General features: G+C 43.6%; 2 protein-coding genes across 7 annotated transcripts in view; one reads left to right on the top strand and one right to left on the bottom strand.

Annotated features, from left to right (window-relative positions):
• Positions 1-579: 579 nt before the first annotated feature.
• ANAPC16 (anaphase promoting complex subunit 16) lies at positions 580-18,404 on the bottom strand. 2 transcript variants are annotated; one of them, XM_034930774.4, is made up of 5 exons: positions 18,261-18,394; positions 14,057-14,396; positions 10,382-10,550; positions 3,980-4,054; positions 580-1,408 (listed from the first exon to the last, which is right to left on the bottom strand). In XM_034930774.4, exons 3-5 carry the CDS (start codon positions 10,521-10,523, stop codon positions 1,293-1,295), a joined length of 333 nt encoding a protein of 110 aa, XP_034786665.1. In that variant the 5' UTR covers positions 10,524-10,550; positions 14,057-14,396; positions 18,261-18,394; the 3' UTR covers positions 580-1,292. The 2 variants fall into 2 exon arrangements, with proteins under 2 accessions (XP_034786665.1, XP_003816019.1); XM_003815971.5 differs by lacking the exon at positions 14,057-14,396 and having other exon boundaries at positions 18,261-18,404.
• ASCC1 (activating signal cointegrator 1 complex subunit 1) overlaps positions 15,718-18,426 on the top strand; it is a 129,493-nt gene continuing 126,784 nt past the window's right edge. For 2 of the 5 annotated variants that reach the window (XM_063607723.1, XM_055092952.3), the window contains exon 1: positions 17,567-17,587. Coding sequence is in view for 2 of the 5 variants with exons in the window: in XM_034930769.3 (XP_034786660.2) it covers positions 17,555-17,587 (33 nt within the window). In the remaining 3 variants the exon portion in view is untranslated. Of the gene's footprint in view, positions 17,588-18,069; positions 18,193-18,426 lie in introns of those variants that run through there. The other 3 variants (XM_034930769.3, XM_034930766.3, XM_034930767.3) reach the window with 3 other exon arrangements.

The following is an 18,426-nucleotide window of genomic DNA, read 5'->3' as shown; positions in this document are numbered from 1 at the left end:
AGCACTTTGGAGGCCAAGGTTGGGGGGATCTCTTGAGGCCAGGAGTTCAAGACCAACCTGGGCAACATAGCAAGACCATGTCTCTTAAAAAAAAAAATTGGCTGGGCACGGTGGCTCACGCCTGTAATCCCAGCAATTTGGGAGGCTGAGGCAGGTGGATCACCTGAGGTCAGAAGTTCGAGACTAGCCTGGTCAACATGGTGAAACCCCGTCTCTACTAAATATACAAAAAATTAGCTGGGTGTGGTGGCGGGTGCCTGTAATCCTAGCTACTTGGGAGGCTGAGGCAGGAGAACTGCTTGAACCCGGGAGGTGGATATTGCAGTGAGCAGAGATCGCGCCATTGCGATACAGCCTGGGCAACAAGAGCAAAACTTCGTCTCAAAAAAAAAAAAAAAATCTACTTAAATATCATTAAGATAAATTTATGTACTCCTATAAAGACAAATATCCCTTAAGTAAAGCCAGTCTACCATTTGTTTAGGAGAGATGGTTTTTAGATTCCCTTCTTCTAAAAAGTAATTTGACCTCTTCACTTCATCCCAAATCCCTGAGATTTTGAAAGGATAATGCCACCAATTTGGAGCTCTTTCAAAGGATTTATTTGCTACAGAATTGCTTGAGTCCACCAATGAGAAGAACTCAGGATTTCTGTGTTTAAAAGGATTTTGCTTACTGCTTTATTTTTACAAGTGCTGCCATATCCAAAAAGCACTTCTTTTTGCCAGCATTTGGCATGTCTATAAGAGGTTAGAAAAAGTCAGAATCTATAGAATTGATGTCTAAAAATAGGAAAAAAAAATGAATATTTAAAAATTCCTCATTTGGATAGGTCCTGAGTTGAAAACACATTCATCTGCAAAATAACTTTTTTAGGTCAGAATGCTATATTTTTAACCACAGATGCTGACCTTGACCTTGACTGGTAAATATTTCCAGGCACCATATGGATGACAGGACAGACGCCATTCAGTTGGCCAAATCTGATATATGCCCTACTTGGCTTGTGAAAATTTTTGAGTATCTCTTAACCCCAAACCTCCTGGTTCTCTGAAACCGATTGTCTTAATCTGATTCCCAATACTTTTAAAAACAAATAAACAAAATATTCCCTGAAAGATCACACATATAAGTATTTGTTGCCTGTGAATAGATACAGAGAAACCAAGTACAAATGTGCATTAACAATTCAGCGACGTAGCTGTGGATCTCTGGATGGCTATGTAAGCTGTGAGAAAGTCCCCCACTGGCTTTGCACTTGCTGCGCACCAGAGGTGACCATCCAGGCAGTATCAACCTGAAGAGGGGGTGAATCCCAGCAGCTGCTCGATGGGCTTAAACCGCCACTCGTCAGCCTCCAGCTCTTCTACCAAACCAGCTAGTTTTTCCATCCGAGCAACTTGCTGATCTGTAAGGAGTCAAGGAAAGAATATTATGCAACAACGTATTACCCATGAGACTGCCACCAGCCACCAAGATGATGATTGGTATAAAAATAATTTCTAGGCCAGGTGTGGTGGATCACGCCTATAATCCCAGCACTTTGGGAGGCCGAGGAGGGCGGATCACGAGGTCAAGAGATCGAGACCATCCTGGCCAATATGGTGAAACCCTGTCTCTATAAAAATACAAAAAAAATTAGCTGGACGTGGTGGCATGCGCCTGTAGTCCCAGCTACTCGGGAGGCTGAGGCAGGAGAATCGCTTGAACCCTGGAGGCAGAGGTTGCAGTGAGCCGAGATCGTGCCACTGCATTCCAGCCTGGTGACAGAGTGAGAATCCGTCTCAAAAAAAAAAAAATTTCTAGATGGATTTTTTTTTTCTCCTCAAGATTCTCTCTCTTTTTTTGGGGGGGTGGGGTGGGGGTGGGGAATGGAGTCTTGCTTTGTTGCCCAGGCCGCAGTGCAATGGCGCGATCTCGGCTCACTGAAACCTCTGCCTCGCGGGTTCAAGTGATTCTCCTGCCTCAGCCTCCTGAGTAGCTGGGACTACAGGCACCCGCCATCGTGCCCAGCTAAGTTTTTTATTTTTGTAGAGATGGGGTTTCACCATGTTGGCCAGGCTAGTCTCGAACTCCTGACCTCAGGTGATCTGCCTGCCTCAGCCTCCCAAAGTGCTGGGATTACAGACGTGAGCCACTGTGCCCGACCCTCAAAATTCTCATAATGGGGTCTTATTCTATGCTGGTCAGAAGCTTAATTTTTTTTTTCTTTTTTCTTTTTTTTTTTTTTTTTGAGACAGAGTTTCACTCTTATTGCCCAGGCTGGAGTGCAATGGTGTGATCTCAGCTCACTGCAACCTCTGTCTCCTGGGTCCAAGCGATTCTGCTGCCTCAGCCTCCCGAGTAGCTGGAATTACAGGCATATGCCACCATGCCTGACTAATTTTGTATTTTTAGTAGAGATGGGGTTTCTCCATGTTGGTCAGGCCGGTCTCGAACTCCCGACCTCAGGTGATCCGCCCGTGTCAGCCTCCCAAATTGTTGGGATTATAGGCATGAGCCACCGTGCCCAGCCTATTTTTTTTTTTTTAAGTTGGAAGTTTCTTCTAACGTTAAAAGAAGAAAGGCTGGGCGCAGTGGCTCATGCCTGTAATCCAAGCACTTTGGGATGCCAAGGCAGGCGGATCACAAGGTCAAGAGATCAAGACCATCCTGGCCAACATGGTGAAACCCCATCTCTACTAAAAATACAAAAATTAGCTGGGCATGGTGGCGTGCACCTGTAGTCCCAGCTATTTGGGAGGCTGAGGAAGGAGAATCACTTGAACCCAGGAGGCAAAGGTTGCAGTGAGCCGCGATCATGCCATTGCACTCCAGCCCGGGTGACAGTGAGAGACTTCGTCTCAAAAAATAAAAGTCATTTTAAAATAAAATGATCACATTTTCAGGGTGTGCCCTATTTTTTTCCAGAGACAGGGTCTCACTCTGTCACCAAGGCTGGAGTATGCCTCCTGGGCTGAAGCGATCGTCCCAACTCAGCCTCCCACGTAGCTGGGACCACAGGCATGCACCACCATTCTCCACTAATTTTTGTATTTTCTTTTTTTAGATATGGGGTTTCACCATGTTGCCCAGGTCAGTCTTGAACTCCAGGGCTCAAGCAGTCTTCCTGCTTCAGCCTCCCAACGTGCTGGGATTAGAGGCATGAGCTACTGCACCCGGCCTGGATGTGCTCTGTTCCTAAAAAAAGTACTCATCCTCTATGCCATAGTGATTTGTGGACTAAAATCCTAGGGTTAGAGGCAATTACAGCTTTTCCCCCTACATAAAGTTTCAATGGAGAAATGGTCTGGAGGGGGAACACAGTTTGTTGATGCAGAAGTGAAGGCCTGGTGAGGCCTAATGTAACAGAAAAAGTGTTATCAGGATGTTAGAGTATAGACAGACCAGGAGGTATCGTACAAATACTTGAAGATGATGATGGTAACCAGTGGAGGACAACAGTAAAAGGAGGTTTCAGACAGGAGAGGAAAAAGTAACACAAGAGGAGCAGGAAGCACTGACTCCCTGGAGGACCAACTTTTTTTGTTTTTCAGACAGGGTCTCTGTTGCACAGGCTAGAGTGCAGTGGTGTGATTCCAGCTCATTGCAGCCTCAACCTCCCGGGCTCAAGTGATCTTCCCACCTCAGCCTCCCAAGTAGCTGGGACTACAGGTATGCGCCACCATGCCTGACTAATTTTTTCTTTGTAGAGATGCAGTTTCACCATGTTGGCCAGGCTGGTCTCAAACTCCTGACCTCAGGTGATCCACCTGCCTCAGCCTCCCAAAGTGCTGGGATTACAAACGTGAGCCACTGCACTCGGCCCCAACCTTGAGCCTCAATGTGGACATTATGACTAGATTAAGACCTAGAATGTTCTTTAATTTAGGAAGTCCACTAAAATAGCCTTGCTGAGTTTGGGGATTTTTGTCACAGCCTCATCCACCCCCTAGCAAATTTATTCTCACAGTCAAGTACGCAACACTCATGTGCTTACCATGTTTCACCTGTTTAAGCGTGGATGCCACTTGATAGCTAAAAACAGATTCGCAGAGGAATCTCTCAGAGCCATCTACAAACAAAAGGAGAAAAGGTTTTAATCTGCTCTAAGGGTTTTATGGCTTCTGATAAACCAAGTAAACTTGTCTATTCTTTTCCCTGCTTGTACATTCAGGGTCTAGTTCTCAGTGTTTACAAAGACGGGTTCTGCTTCATTTAGAACTAAGACTGTTATAAAAGCTATTTATTCTATACCTAGAATATTAAAATAGTCCCTCTACTTAAGAGTTTAAAAATAGTGTTTAAAAAAACAAAAACAAGAAACCTCCGTCTGATGTCCTGGTCAACACTTCCCTCCTCCCAACCTGAGAGTTCCTTAATGTTCTCCTGTATGTCAAGCAAACACTGGCAGCTGACACATTTGGCCTTGTGGCTGGCTCCTGTAGTGTCAAAATATAAAGGTTCACCAAAACTCCAAATCATTTTCAGTCTAAAAAACAAAGCTGAGGAAAAAATTGTTGATTTTTAATATATCAAATTACATCACTCTGACAATCACAGAACACTGCTGGGAAATTTCATTCTGTGAACGCAAACTGTAACCTTGATTTTCCAACTGAACCAAAACACTGCAATTTGGATGACGATAAGAGTATGGTGCAAGTTCAGAACCTAGAATTGTACTGGTGCCAAGAACTGCCAACAAGAAGTGGCCAACTCAGTTGCCACAGCACTTGGAAGATGATCATGAAACATAAGCTAGTTCATGTTATTCCTTGTCAGGCAAGGGCTGATACAGCAAAACATATTCTCAAAAATTTACAGCTCACGTAGAAACATTTGATTTTTAAAAAGGTAGCAGAAACCATTTGGGGGATGTACCTTATTGCGAAAATCCTAAAACAAACGGGGAGAGAGGACACAGCTGTCCTTTTTCAGGCAGTACTTCACGTTAGCACTACTAGGCCTCAAGCATTCACCCATCAATCATGGGTTGTTGTGTTGGCCAGGTATTAAATGGCAAGCAGACAGGACTAACACATTTTGGCCTCATGCTGAGTTTCACACAAAGGAGACCTTATTTCAGAAGTCACAATAACCAATTAAAAAAAAAAAACAACTATAGATACTGTGTCCAAAGAGCTTGAATATATAACCAAGAGGGCATCCTTCCAATATCATCTTCAAAGTGATCAAAAAAAAAAAAAAAAGAGAAAAAGAAAAAAATGAAAGTATAATTATTGGGATGTACACTTTTTGTATTCTTCAGAGACAGTGTTACATTCTGTAAATTCAAACTCAGTCTCAAAAAAAAAAGAGGTTTGAATGTCAGCAGTCATTATCCTATTCATATTCTTGCTTAAAAAGTCCAATTATAACTCATATTTTATTTTAGAAAGAGGAAAGCATAGACAATTAGAGTTTACCTCCCAGATGGTTTGATCCTGAATTTTAGGATTACACACAAGGCAGTGGGAATTATAGGCTATAAGGATCAGGCTAAGATGTATATGGAAGCTCCTGAAAGTGCCACCTCTCACTTACATTTAATCACAGGCACCATTAGGATAAAATGGTTAAGTTGTGATATTTGCATATTTTCCTTGGTAATGAACTTCAAAGCAAAAGGATATAAGCTAAACTTTCAAAAAGGCACCTCTGCATTTCACTCCACCACACTATATGCCTGTGGAACACACTTTTGCTGATTTGCAGCTCCCTATTAACGTCCAAGTCCAATTGCTTCTTAGCCACATCCTATTAGATGTGGTATTAGTACCAGTCTAAAGCCTGGAATTGCTCCAGAACGGAGTCAGCTGGGGGCAATCTCTTCCATTTAGAAACTGTAATCAAACCCTTTGTAACACAGTAGGTAGCAATACATCAGCTTTCCTTGTCAGGGACAAGCACAGGTCATAAACAGGGAAAAGTTCAGTAAATTACCCAAATCTAACACCATAGCCAACTCCAATAAATAAGGATGGTAACAAATACATTAAAAAGAATATTACCTCACAGTAGGCAATTAGACAATGCCAGATAATTTATACTTCAGTGGCTACAATGTCTCTAAAATACAGCCACTGATGGGCTGGAAGGCAGTTTCTAATGTGCTCAGTAATAACTGGGTGAGGACAATTTTGGCCAAGGGCAGGAGAATGCTGCAAACTGCTGTATGCTGCTTATGTGAGGTGTCTGTTATCAGAGAGCAGAGGCACAAAAAAGTTAATTCACAAGGTTAACTACAGGTGATTTGGGTTTACTATCCTAGACTCACAAGGATGTAACATCAAGTTGAACCTTTCGAGATTAAAAACAGCATCCATCCTTGATTCCTAACTGCTTTTGTTCCTTACTCTTGACAGGCAACCCTTCCTGCTCTATTTTCATATTCTTTTTTTTTTTTTTTAACCGAGTCTCGCTCTGTCGCCCAGGCTGGGGGGCAGTGGCATGATCTCGGCTCACTGCAACCTCCGCCTCCTGGGTTCAAGCAATTCTCTCAGCCTCCCGAGTAGCTGGGACTATAGGCACACACCACGATGCCTTTTTTTTTTTTTTTTTGTATTTTTAGTAGAGGCGGGGTTTCACCATATTGGTCAGGCTGGTCTCGAACTCCTGACCTCAGGTGATCCGCCCACCTCGGCCTCCCAAAGTGCTGGGATTACAGGCGTGAGGCACCGTGCCCGGCCTCTATTTTCATATTCTATTAAACTATTATTGGTCAGGTACATGTGTGTTAGATTTATTGTATAATAGAATAGTATCACCTATAAACATGGTAGAAAATGCTTCCAAATCCAACATCCTTACATTTCAGAGTACTCTTCTCAATTTAATATTCTTGATTTGACCAAGAATATTAAATGGGTTTAGGGGTTGCCATCTCTACATTATTTTTCACAGTCTTTAAGTGTAATACTCTTTATATTCTTAAGATTTTAGATTTTTAAAGATTATCTTAATCTTTTTAAGATTTAAGATTATTGGTAAAACTTGAAATGTAAGAAACACAATCAAAACTGTGCACTGTGTATTTATACTTAATATAAATGTATCCTACAACAGAAACACATTTCTCCATGAAGCATATTGAGATGGAATAAAAATGGATAGATCTATAACTCGTTAGAACATCAACATTCAGACTAATCTCAGAAGCCTTTCTTCTTCAATATCTCCACATAATTTGGTGTATACTGACAAAGAATGCTGATAGCTTTGAGACTGTGGAGGTACCTCCTGTATTAAATTCCTCTTATAGCTAGAATTTAAATGACTTTAATCTTAGAGCTCCATTGTTGAATACGGATTCTTCTGCTGCTATAAAACTCATTAAGCAATTTAAGTGTCTCCCATTTTTGATTTGTTTTGTGGGAAACTTCCTTAATACTAGGTCTTTGCTGCATATAAATGAAGTCATAATATAGTTTTAGCACCAAATATGGTAACAGGGCCCCAATTGTTCACTACTTCTAACCAGACTCAGTGATACTAACTTGAGTATTTAGTTAACACAATTAAAGAAAATAAAAAGGTAGACAGAAGTACATGTATCACTAATTACATATGCTACCTGGTCATCTACCTCACCACTAGTCATAACCCAAACCCATCCTAGGGAGCTCTATGGTCCCAGAGTCCCCCCGTGGTTTCCTGTCACAAATGATTTTGGGCTTAACCCGTAACTCTTTTTATTATTTCTGATTATTCATCACCCCCAAGGCCAACTATAGTTTGTATCTTTTCTTTTTTTTTTTTGAGACAAGGTCTCCATCACCCAGGCTCGAATGCAGTGATGCGATCACAGCTCACTGCAGCCTCCACCTCCCAGGCTCAGGTGAACCTCCCACCTCACCTTCCTAAGTAGCTGGGACTACAGCCACGTGCCACCACACCCAGCTAATTTTTTATTTTTCCTAGAGACAGGATTTCGTCATGTTGCCCAGGCTGGTCTCAAACTCCTGGGTTCAAGCAATCTGCCTGCCTCAGCCTCCCAAAGTGCTGGGATTACAGGTGTGAGTCACTATGCCTGGCCTATAGTTTGTATCTTTCTCACAGATATTCCTAGATTAGTTTTAAAATATATTTGTGTAAATTTGAAATATTAAGGCCAGGTGCGGTGGTTCATGCCTGTAATCATAGCACTTTGGGAGGCTGAGGTGGGCAGATCATTTGAGGTCAGGAGTTCAAGCTCAGCCTGGGCAACATGGCGAAACCCTGCCTCTATTAAAAATATTAAAAAAATTAGCCAGGTGCGGTGGTGGGCACCTGTAATCCCAGCTGCTTGGGAGGCTGGGGCAGGAGAATCACTTGAACCCGGGAGGCAGAGGTTGTAGTGAGCCGAGATCGAGCCACTGCACTACAGCCTGGGCAACAGAGCGAGACTCTGTCTCAAAAAAAAAAAAAAAAAATTGCAACACTTAAAGGAAAAAAGATCAATATATAATTAAGCACTAAAATACTAGAATCAAGTAAATTTTGAATCCTTAATAGGTTATTCCCCAAAGCTTTTTTTTTTTTTGAGACAGAGTCTTGCTCTGTCACCAGCCTGGAGTACAGTGGCATGATATCTGCTCACCGCAACCTCTGCCTCCCAGATTCAAGTGATTCTCCTGCCTCAGCCTCCCGAGTAGCTGGACTACAGGCATGCGCCACCACATCCAGCTAATTTTTTTGTATTTTTAGTAGAGACGGGGTTTCACCATGTTAGCCAAGATGGTCTCAATCTCCTGACCTTGTGATCTGCCTGCCTTGGCCTCCAGAACTGCTGGGATTACAGGCGTGAGCTACTGCGCCTGGCCTCCCAGTGCTTTTTAAAAATTTATTATTACTATTTTTTGAGACAGAGTCTCATTCTGTCACCCAGGCTGGAGTGCCGTGGCATGATCATGGCTCAATGCAACCTTGAACTCCTGGGCTCAAACAATCCTCATGCCTTGGCTTCCCAAAATGCTGAAATTTTAGGTTTGAGCCACCACTCCTGGTCCCAATGTTTTTCAAAATATGGAAGACTGCCTTCATGAGAAGGGCCTGGATGCTGGTAAAAAATGGACTCCTGAGCTACACCCTAGACTAATTCAGAAACTCTAAGGTGGGCCCAGAAATATGCATTTTATTTATTTATTTATATATATTTTTGAGACAGAGTCTTGCTCTGTCACCCAGGCTGGAGTGCAGTGGCACAATATTGGCTCACTGCAACCTCTGCCTTCTGGGTTCAAGTGATTCTCCTGCCTCAGCCTCCCGATTAGCTGGGATTACAGACACCGCCACCATGCCCAGCTAGTTTTTGTATTTTTAGTAGAGATGGGGTTTCACCATGTTGGGCAGGCTGGTCTCGAACTCCTGACCTCAGGTGATCCACCCGCCTTGGCCTCCCAAACTGCTAGAATTACAGGCATGAGCTACAGTGCCTGGCCAGAAATGTGCATTTTAAGTAACCTCTTCAGGTGATTTTTATGCTCCCTGATAAGAAGTATTAGTCTAGCTCTTCAAATGACATGCTTACAGCCTGTACCCTGATCTTGGCCAGCCAGTCAGCCAATGATGCTGAACAAGATGGTGAATGATTTGATGCAAATCTGGCTTTGGTGCTACAAGAACCACACGGCATCATGCTGCAGTGGGTCAGGAGTTATGTTCACACAAAAGGGCAATGTATTAGCTTTTATTCCCTCTTAGAACCTTTCTGACAGGGTGAATCTATCTGTAGATTAATCACCCTAGAAAAAAATACATCAAACCTACTACCATGGGAGGTAGACAGGTGCCAGGATAAAGCAAACTGGAGTAGGAAGTCAAGAGAATTCCTGGATTCAGTGCTGACTCTGCGTTTTTTTTTTTGAGACAGAGTCTCATTCTGTCACCCAGGCTGGAGTGCAATGGCGAGATCTCGGCACATGGCAACTTCTACCTCCCAGGTTCAAGCGATTCTCCTGCCCCAGCCTCCCCAGTAGCCGGGATTACAGGCGCCTACCACCATGCCCGGCTAATTTTTGTATTTTTAGTAGAAATGGGGTTTCACCATGTTGGCCAGGCTGCTCTCAAACTCTTGGCCTCAAGTGATCCACCTGCCTCAGTCTCCCAAAGTGCTGGGATAACAGGAGTGAGTCACCGTGCCCAGCCCTGACTCTGCCTTTAACCTGGTCAAATCACTTAACTTTTCTGGATCTAAATAACTCTAGATGACTTCATTGATTTCCAAAGTCCTTTTCAGCTCCAAAATTCTGATTCTGGAGCAAGACTTGTTTTTAAAGATACTATTTTGAGATGGGGACAAGAAATGAAATGTGGAGCTGAAATCAGGGCAAACTCATCTTTAATCCACTTAATAGCTTCTTTACAATTAATATGCATTGCAGGTCTGAATCCAATTATTCAGAAAGCAGCATGAGATCACCTTCTAACATCTCTCCAGCTCCTTTGGGGTAGGTGAAAAGGGCTTTCCGTGGTGGGGCAAGGTCTGAGACACTGAAACCAGATCCAGTGACAGAACTTCCACTGACCCCACCAGCTGAGGAGGATGATGATGAAGCAGCCATTTCCTCTCTAGCAGAGTTCTTACTTCACTACAGAGAAAGAAAAACAGCAATTGGCAAGTTTATGGAAGTGAGAGTGACAACATTTCATTCTAGCTGCCGTTAAGGGCCAGCATACAGTTTTGTAAAGAGTTAGCTCCCCTTTTTTCTATCCTCTCTACTTTCACAATATTTTATTGATGTCTCAGGCCAAAATATCAGTCAGGTTTTGAACTGAAAATATGCTTAAGAATAGTATATCTACTTAAAACATGAATTCCTACCATTAGCAAACTGTTTATGTCAACTAAGATTGACTGTGGGTGATTTATGAGTTATGAAGGGGTGATATGGCAGTGCCAAGGCAGAAATTTGACAGAGGAAATAAGTTATACGAGGATAAAAGCATCACACTTCATAGGACAGTTTTTCTTGGATACATCCTGATCAAGCCACAACAATAAATTATAATATTTTCCAAATATTCCAGAATAACACTGTGTTCTGTTCCCAGGGAAGGGGAACTAGTTAGGAAATACATATTGGCTTTCTCATTAAAAATTAACCTTTTGGCCAGGCACGGTGGCTCACGCCTGTAATCCCAGCACTTTGGGAGGCCGAGATGGATAGGTCACCTGAGGCCAGGAGTTCAAGACCAGCCTGGCCAACATGGTGAAACTCTGTCTCTACTAAAAATACAAAAAAATTTAGCAGGGCGTGGTGGTGGACGCCTCTCATCCCAGCTACTCAGGAGGCTGAGGCAAGAGAATCGTTTGAACCCGGGAGGCGGAGGTTGCAGTGAGCCTGGGCGACAGAGCGGGACTCTCAAAAAAAAAAAAAAAAAAAAAAAATTAACCTTTTCATCTAAATGTAATACCCAAACTTATCACTTGGTGGCATCCCAAAACTGGAACAAAAAGTTCAGTAAACAATCTTGGAAATCATGGCCTATTATGAACAGAGCACCTACCTGTGAGTGTTTAATCCTATTTCATACCAAAAAATGCAAATGTTAACGAGAAAACTGTACTGAATACATGACACCTTACAAAAGTTCAAAACAAAACCCTCCCTTTGCCACAGAAGCTTACACGACTTTAACAAAAATTCTAAAAAGTGTATATGGTATTTTCTTTCTTTCCTTTTTTAATTTTTTGAGACGGAGTCTCGCTCTTGTCACCCACGCTAGAGTGCAGTGGCATGATATCGGCTCACCGCAACCTCCGTCTCCTAGGTTCAAGCGATTCTCCTGTCTCAGCCTCCCGAGTAGCTGGAATTACAGGCATGAGCCACCATGCCCAGCTAATTTTTGTATTTTTAGTAGGCACGGGGTTTCACCATGTTGGCCATGCTGGTCTCAAACTCCTGACCTCAGGTGATTTGCCTGCCTTGGCCTCCCAAAGTGCTGGGATTACAGGCATGAGCCACTGCGCCTGGCCTCTTTCTTTTTTTTTTTTTTTTAAATAGAGACAAGGTCTTGCTATGTTGCTCAGTCTGGTATGTACGTATGTATTTATTTACGGAGTCTCGCTCTGTTGGCAGGCTGAAGTGCAGTGGCGCGATCTCTGCTCACTGCAACCTCTGCCTCCCAGGTTCAAGCGATTCTCCTGCCTCAACCTCCTGAGTAGCTGGGACTACAGGCGCGTGCCACCACGCCCAGCTAATTTTTGTATTTTTAGTTGAGACAGGGTTTCACCATGTTGGCCAGGATGGTCTCCATCTCTTGACCTCGTGATCTGCCTGCCTCGGCCTCCCAAAGTGCTGGGATTACAGGCATGAGCCATCATGCCCGGCCAGTCTGGTCTTTAACTCCTGGTCTCAAGTGATTCTCCCACCTTGGTCTCCCAAAGTCTCACTGCGCTCAGCCCTCTAACAAGTGTATTTAGTATTTTTTAAAGAAAAAATGGCCGGGTGCGGTGGCTCACACCTGTAATCCCAGCACTTTGGGAGGCCGAGGCGGGTGGATCACGAGGTCAGGAGTTCAAGACCAGCCTGGCCAACATGGTGAAACCCAATCTCTACTAAAAATACAAAAATTACCTGGGCATGGTGGTGCGTGCCTGTAATCCCAGCTACTCGAGAGGCTGAGGCAGGAGAATCGCTTGAACCTGGGAGGCAGTGGTTGCAGTAAGCCAAGACTGCACCATTGCACTCCAGCCTGGGCAAAAGAGTGAGACTCTGTCTCAAAAAAAAAAAAAAAAAAAAAAAAAATTTAGCTGGGTGTGGTGGTGGGCGCCTGTAGTCTCAGCTACTCAGGAGACTGAGGCAGGAGAATCACTTGAACCTGAACCTGGGAGGTGGAGGTTGCAGTGAGCTGAGATCATTCCATTGCACTCCAGTCTGGGTGACAGAGCCAGACTCTGTCTCAAAAAAAAAAAAAAAAAAAAAAAAAAAAAAGAAAAGAAAAAATGGTCTAGTGCCATGCTAATAGAACTTTCTGCCATGATGGAAATGTTCCAGTGTTCTATTTCTGCACTGCACAATATGGTTGCCAGTAGCTTCATGTTGCACCTATAAACTGGTGTGACTGAAGAACTGTATTTTAAATTTTATTTAATATTAATTAAAATTTAAGTAGCCACATGTGGCTATTGGCTGTTGTAATGGATAAATTTCTAGTATTTAGATTAAAAATAACTTTATATTGAATTGTACACTTTAAAATGGCGAATGGTTAATTTTATGTTATGTGAATTTTAGCCCAATTAAAAGAAAGGACTTCAAAAAGGATTGCAGGCTGGTGGCTAACGCCTGTAATGCCAGCACTTTAGGAGGCCAAGGTGGGCAGATCACCTGAGGTCAGGAGTTCAAGACTAGCCTGGTAAACATGGCGAAACTCCATCTCTATTAAAATACAAAAATGAGCTGGGCGTGGTGGCAGGCGCCTGTAATCCCAGCTACTTGGAAGGCTGAGGCAGGAGAATAGCTTGAACTCGGGAGGTGGAGGTTGCAGTGAGCCGAGATAGCGCCATTGCACTCCAGCTTGGGCAACAAGAGCGAAACTCCATCTTGGCGGGGGAGAAAAAAGGATTGTAAAATGAATTTCCCTCTATAATGGTCAGAGAGAATTTTAGCTGAGTTTTTTTTTTTTTTTTGGCCAGTCACGTGAAGCAGTGGGAGTGGAAAAGGAACAAAGAAATCTGTAACTAGTGGTGATCAGTTACTGTAACACCACTTCACCTAGACCAGCCTGAGTATTTTTCTTTCGGGTTTTTTTTTTTTTTGCTAGTTGCAAAATGAACATATTTATTATAAAAAAGTTGAAACATATTTGTTTTTTGAGGCAGGCTCTCGCTCTGTCACCCAGGCTGAAGTGCAGCGGCGTGATCATGCTATTGCAGCCTCATCTCCTGGGCTCAAGCAATCCTCCAACCTCTCAACCTCCCAAGTCGCTGGGACCTGACCTCAGGTGCATGCCACCATGCCCAGCTAATTCTTTTTACTTTTAGTAGAGACAACTTCTCACCATGTTGCCCCTAGACTGGTATGAACTCCTGGGCTCAAGCAGTTCTCCCACCCTGGCCTCCCAAAGTGTTGGGATTACAGGTGTGACCCACCATGCCTGGCTGAAACTTATGTTTTCTTTTCTTTTCTCTTCCTTTTTCTTTTTCTTTTTTTTTTTTTTCAGACGGAGTTTCCCTCTTGTTGCCCAGGCTGGAAATGGTGCGATCTCGGCTCACAGCAACCTCTGCCTCCCGGATTTAAGCGATTCTCCTGCTTCAGCCTCCCGAGTAGCTGGGATTACAGGCATGCACCACCATGCCTGGCTAATTTTGTATTTCTAGTAGAGATGGGGTTTCTCCATGTTGGTCAGGCTGGTCTTGAACTCCCGACCTCAGGTGATCCACCAGCCTTGGCCTCCCAAAGTGCTGGGATTACAGGCGTGAGCCACTGCACCTGGCCATGTTTTTTGAAAATAGAAAAAAGTGAGGAAATGAAATACAAATGTAAATTTATATACATAAAATCCAGATTCCTAGTAACGAAAATGATATAGTATGTCTTGAAATACTGGCTGTTCTGTTTGCTTAATTTTGTGATGAAGATTTAAGGCTGTTAGAGAAGCAGAGCTTGGTTTCTGATTTCATTACATGTCTATAAGTAACACTGATTAATAGTGAAGTGGGGTATGGGAACGGTAAAACAGCTATTATAACTAGACTGTCAGCAAAAATGCAAATTGATTAATGACATTTTATTTTTTATTTTGTTTGGAGACAGAGTGTCGCTATGTTTCCCAGGCTGGAATGCAGTGGCACTATCCTGGCTAACTCCAGCCTTGACCTCCTGGGTACAAGTTATCCTCTCACCTCAGTCTCCCGAGTAGTTGGGACTACAGGCACGTGCCAGAACACCCCACTAATTTTGTTTATTTTTTGTAGAGAGGAAGTCTCACTATGTTGCTCAGGCGGGTCTCCAATTCCTGGGCTCAAGCGATCCTCCCACCTCAGCCTCCCAAAATGCTGGGATTACAGGCCTGAGCCACTCTGCTCAGCTGACATTTTCAATCTTGTTATTAGATCACTCTTCCTCTTTTCTCTGAGCTCTGATAACTTTCCAAATTGTACTCATATCCACAGAGGCAACAACTTTGGGAGTTAGATTAACATCCAATCTTCCGGACTACACTGGGTCAAAATATAGCCTGACAAGTTTTTGAACTTAAGCAGTAAGGGATCAGGTCCAAATCTCTAAGTGAATTCCTGGTGGGATTCAAATAAAGTATACAGACAACTTAGCCATCTTTTGGAGAGCAGCTCAGTCTTTATTTCCCATCAGTTCAGAGTAGAACCCACGGTGAACTGTTTATATATCTCACCTAAGATTTAAAACTCTAATCTATTTTACCTACACCCTGATAAATGCTCTATTCAGTTGCAAATGCTTTATACTTTATATTTTGAAGTCAGGTGCTGAGCAGAGCACCCAAGCAACTGCCAGAGTGAGGACAGCTTCAAAAGGTAGCCACAGTGTGACTTCTAAGCTGAATATAATCAAACGAACTCCCTTTCATCCTGTTTTCTTCCAAACTCTCAGAACTACTGTCGTTCCACACACAAAACAGCCAGGGTTGAAAACTGGAGCACAGAATTAGCATAAAGCTAACTTTAAATAAGCAGTTTTCTGCTGAGGTGGAAATACCTAAGTAATTTCTAGCTCTAAAGATTTAGGTTAAATTTTGAATGCTACCAGCAAGTGGTAAATGAGAGTAAAGCAAAACTAATAAACCCTAGATGGTAACTGCTCTCAGGGCAGGAATTAACTGATCACCAGAACCAAACATAACACCTGGCCTATAGTAAGGAAGTAGCTGTTCACTTCAGTAAATGTTTGCTGAGTGAATTAAATATTTCACAGAAACCACAGATTCCTTAAAGGTCATCTAACCCAACTTCCCCATTTTATATATGAAAAAATAAAACTGAGGTGTAGAGACAATTTTAGCTTATCTGCTGCGACATTTTGAAGCAATGGCTTGTTGGTATGTTATTTGTCATGTGCAAGGTAAAGCAGCATAATGGGTAAGATTATGAAGCCTCTCTGAGTTCTGGTTTTGCTACTTACTTGCTGCATGACTGTGGACAAATCATTTAACCCATTTATGCCTAGTGTTCCATTACTGGAACGCTAAGCATGTGGGAGTTATTTATACCCTACTGCTCAAGGTCATCGCCAAGGTCTGATGCCAAAAACGTAAAAAATTGCAACCTCCGGCATATATATATATATATATATATATTTTTATTTATTTATTTTTTTTTTTTTTGAGACGGAGTTTCACTCTTGTTGCCCAGGCTGGAGTGCAATGGCACGATCTTGGCTCACTGCAACCTCCGCCTCCCGCTCCGGGATCTTTTTGTTCCTTAGTTGTCTTATCTGCAAAATGGGAAACAGGTTGAGTACCCTTCATCCGAAATGCTTGGGACTTGGAAGTATTCTGGATTTCGGATTTTTTTTCAGGTTTTGGGATATTTGCATTATACTTAATGATTAAGCCTCTCAAATCCGAAAATCTAAAATTCAAAATGCTCCAATTAGCATTTCCTTTGACCATCCTGTCAGTGCTCAAAAAGTTTTAAATTTTGGAGGATTTTGGATTTCTGGATTAAGGATACTCAACCTGTAATAACGGCACCTACCTCACACAGGTGTGACAAAGATTAGTTAATACACGTAAAACACTTGGAACAGTTACAGGCTTAGTAAACACTTCATAAATCTTGGCTATTCAAAATCATTAACGGAGAGTTACTACTGAGTCTTTTTTCCTATGCAGATCCCAGGTTTTCATACTTACTATGAAAAAACCTCATGGAAAAAGTATTAATTCTCTCCATCTAACAGAGTCAGCAAGCTCCCACAGGAGAAAGAATCTGTTCAGGAGGAGGGCCAGTGCCTTCTATTAAGCACTTTACACTTTCCTTTTTTTTTTTTTGAGACGGGTTCTCGCTGTCACCCTGGCTGAAGTGCAGTGGCGCGATCTCGGCTCACTGCAAGCTCTGCCTCCTGGGTTCACGCCATTCTCCCGCCTCAGCCTCCCGAGTAGCTGGGACTACAGGCGCCCGCCACCACACCCGGCTAATTTTTTGTATTTTTTAGGAGAGACGGGGTTTCACTGTGTTAGCCAGGATGGTCTCGATCTCCTGACCTCGTGATCCGCCCGCCTCGGCCTCCCAAAGTGCTAGGATTACAGACGTGAGCCACCGCGCCCGGCCTACACTTTCATTTTAAGGTTCAATGATCTTAAGAAACACCCTGCCACCTTCGAAAAGTCTTTCTACCCTCAATGCCGAGCACAGAATCTGGGGCAGTGTTTCCACTGTGCTTCCAGTCCCGAGCATTTCGGATGAATGAATGATGAACAAACGACAGAACGCAGGGCGAGCAGCTCAGCAAAGGTCATGCAGGAGACAGAGAAGCGCTGTGTCATGAGTATTGGATCATTATGGATTTTTTTCTTTCTCATTGTGCAGATCTATTCGCACAACTCTATCTTCAACCAGTTTGCCAGGCCCACCGGAGGTGCCCAGTAAAATTTTGTCAAACAAATACTGATGATGAAGTATCCTGGGACTTGGCCCTGTCAGGTAAGTTGGGGCTGACAGTGGAGATCCTCACAGGAGAGTAACGATGCTTTGTGGACACAGATTGCTGTGTCCGAGCTAAGATGCTTAAACATTTACTTCATGTACGGCAGGGATGACCTCGCATTCATATATTTATGAATATAAATTCCTTTCCTTTCTAACAGATATATGCCTATTTTCTTAAAAAGAGTAATTCCTTAAAAGTTCCTACCCTAGTACAAAGGCAAATTATTACAAGTAATCATTAAATTCCATCATCAACAAATCGTTCCACTTCAAAACAGCTGGATTACAACCCAAACCAAATAGATGCCGCAGCTGTAACGGGGGGCGGGAACGGGGCGGGGGTGGGCGTGGAGAAAAAGTGGCCAGAGAGGGGAGCGCTCAGAACACCAGCGGCTCCCAAGCTAACTCGTAGCCACTTTTCCCACCCAGCAGGGTCCCCAGGAAACGACGCCATCGGCGCTGTCCCACTGCGCAGGCGCCAGCCCTCGGCCCGCATGCGCACTCGGTCAAACCCGGCCTGGGGAAATTTCCTATCGCACGTCTGCTGCAGCAGTCTCCTGTTTCTCCTCCTACCTTCTCCATTTTTCTAGTCCCTGCAGGTAGGATGCTGGGGGTTAACTCCCTTTTCACCAAGCTCCCGAGGGCCCTCGACCCCTCGGCCTCTTACCTCAGCGGCTTTAGCACTTTCCCCTACAGCCCCACCCCCAGGACCAGGCTGAGTGGCTGCGCTCACCACGACGAGGACGGCGGCGTGCTCGCGCCCCCACAGACGGAGCCAGCGGCGAAGGCGGCGTGCGCGCGCCCGTGCGCGCCCGTGCCGTGGTGGGCGTGGC

The sequence above is a fragment of the Pan paniscus genome, chromosome 8, assembly GCF_029289425.2.
Source record: "Pan paniscus chromosome 8, NHGRI_mPanPan1-v2.0_pri, whole genome shotgun sequence".
In the NCBI taxonomy this organism is placed as follows: Eukaryota; Metazoa; Chordata; class Mammalia; order Primates; family Hominidae; genus Pan; species Pan paniscus.
The sequence above is the reverse complement of the archived record's forward strand: the minus strand, read 5'-3'. Positions and strand labels throughout refer to the sequence as shown.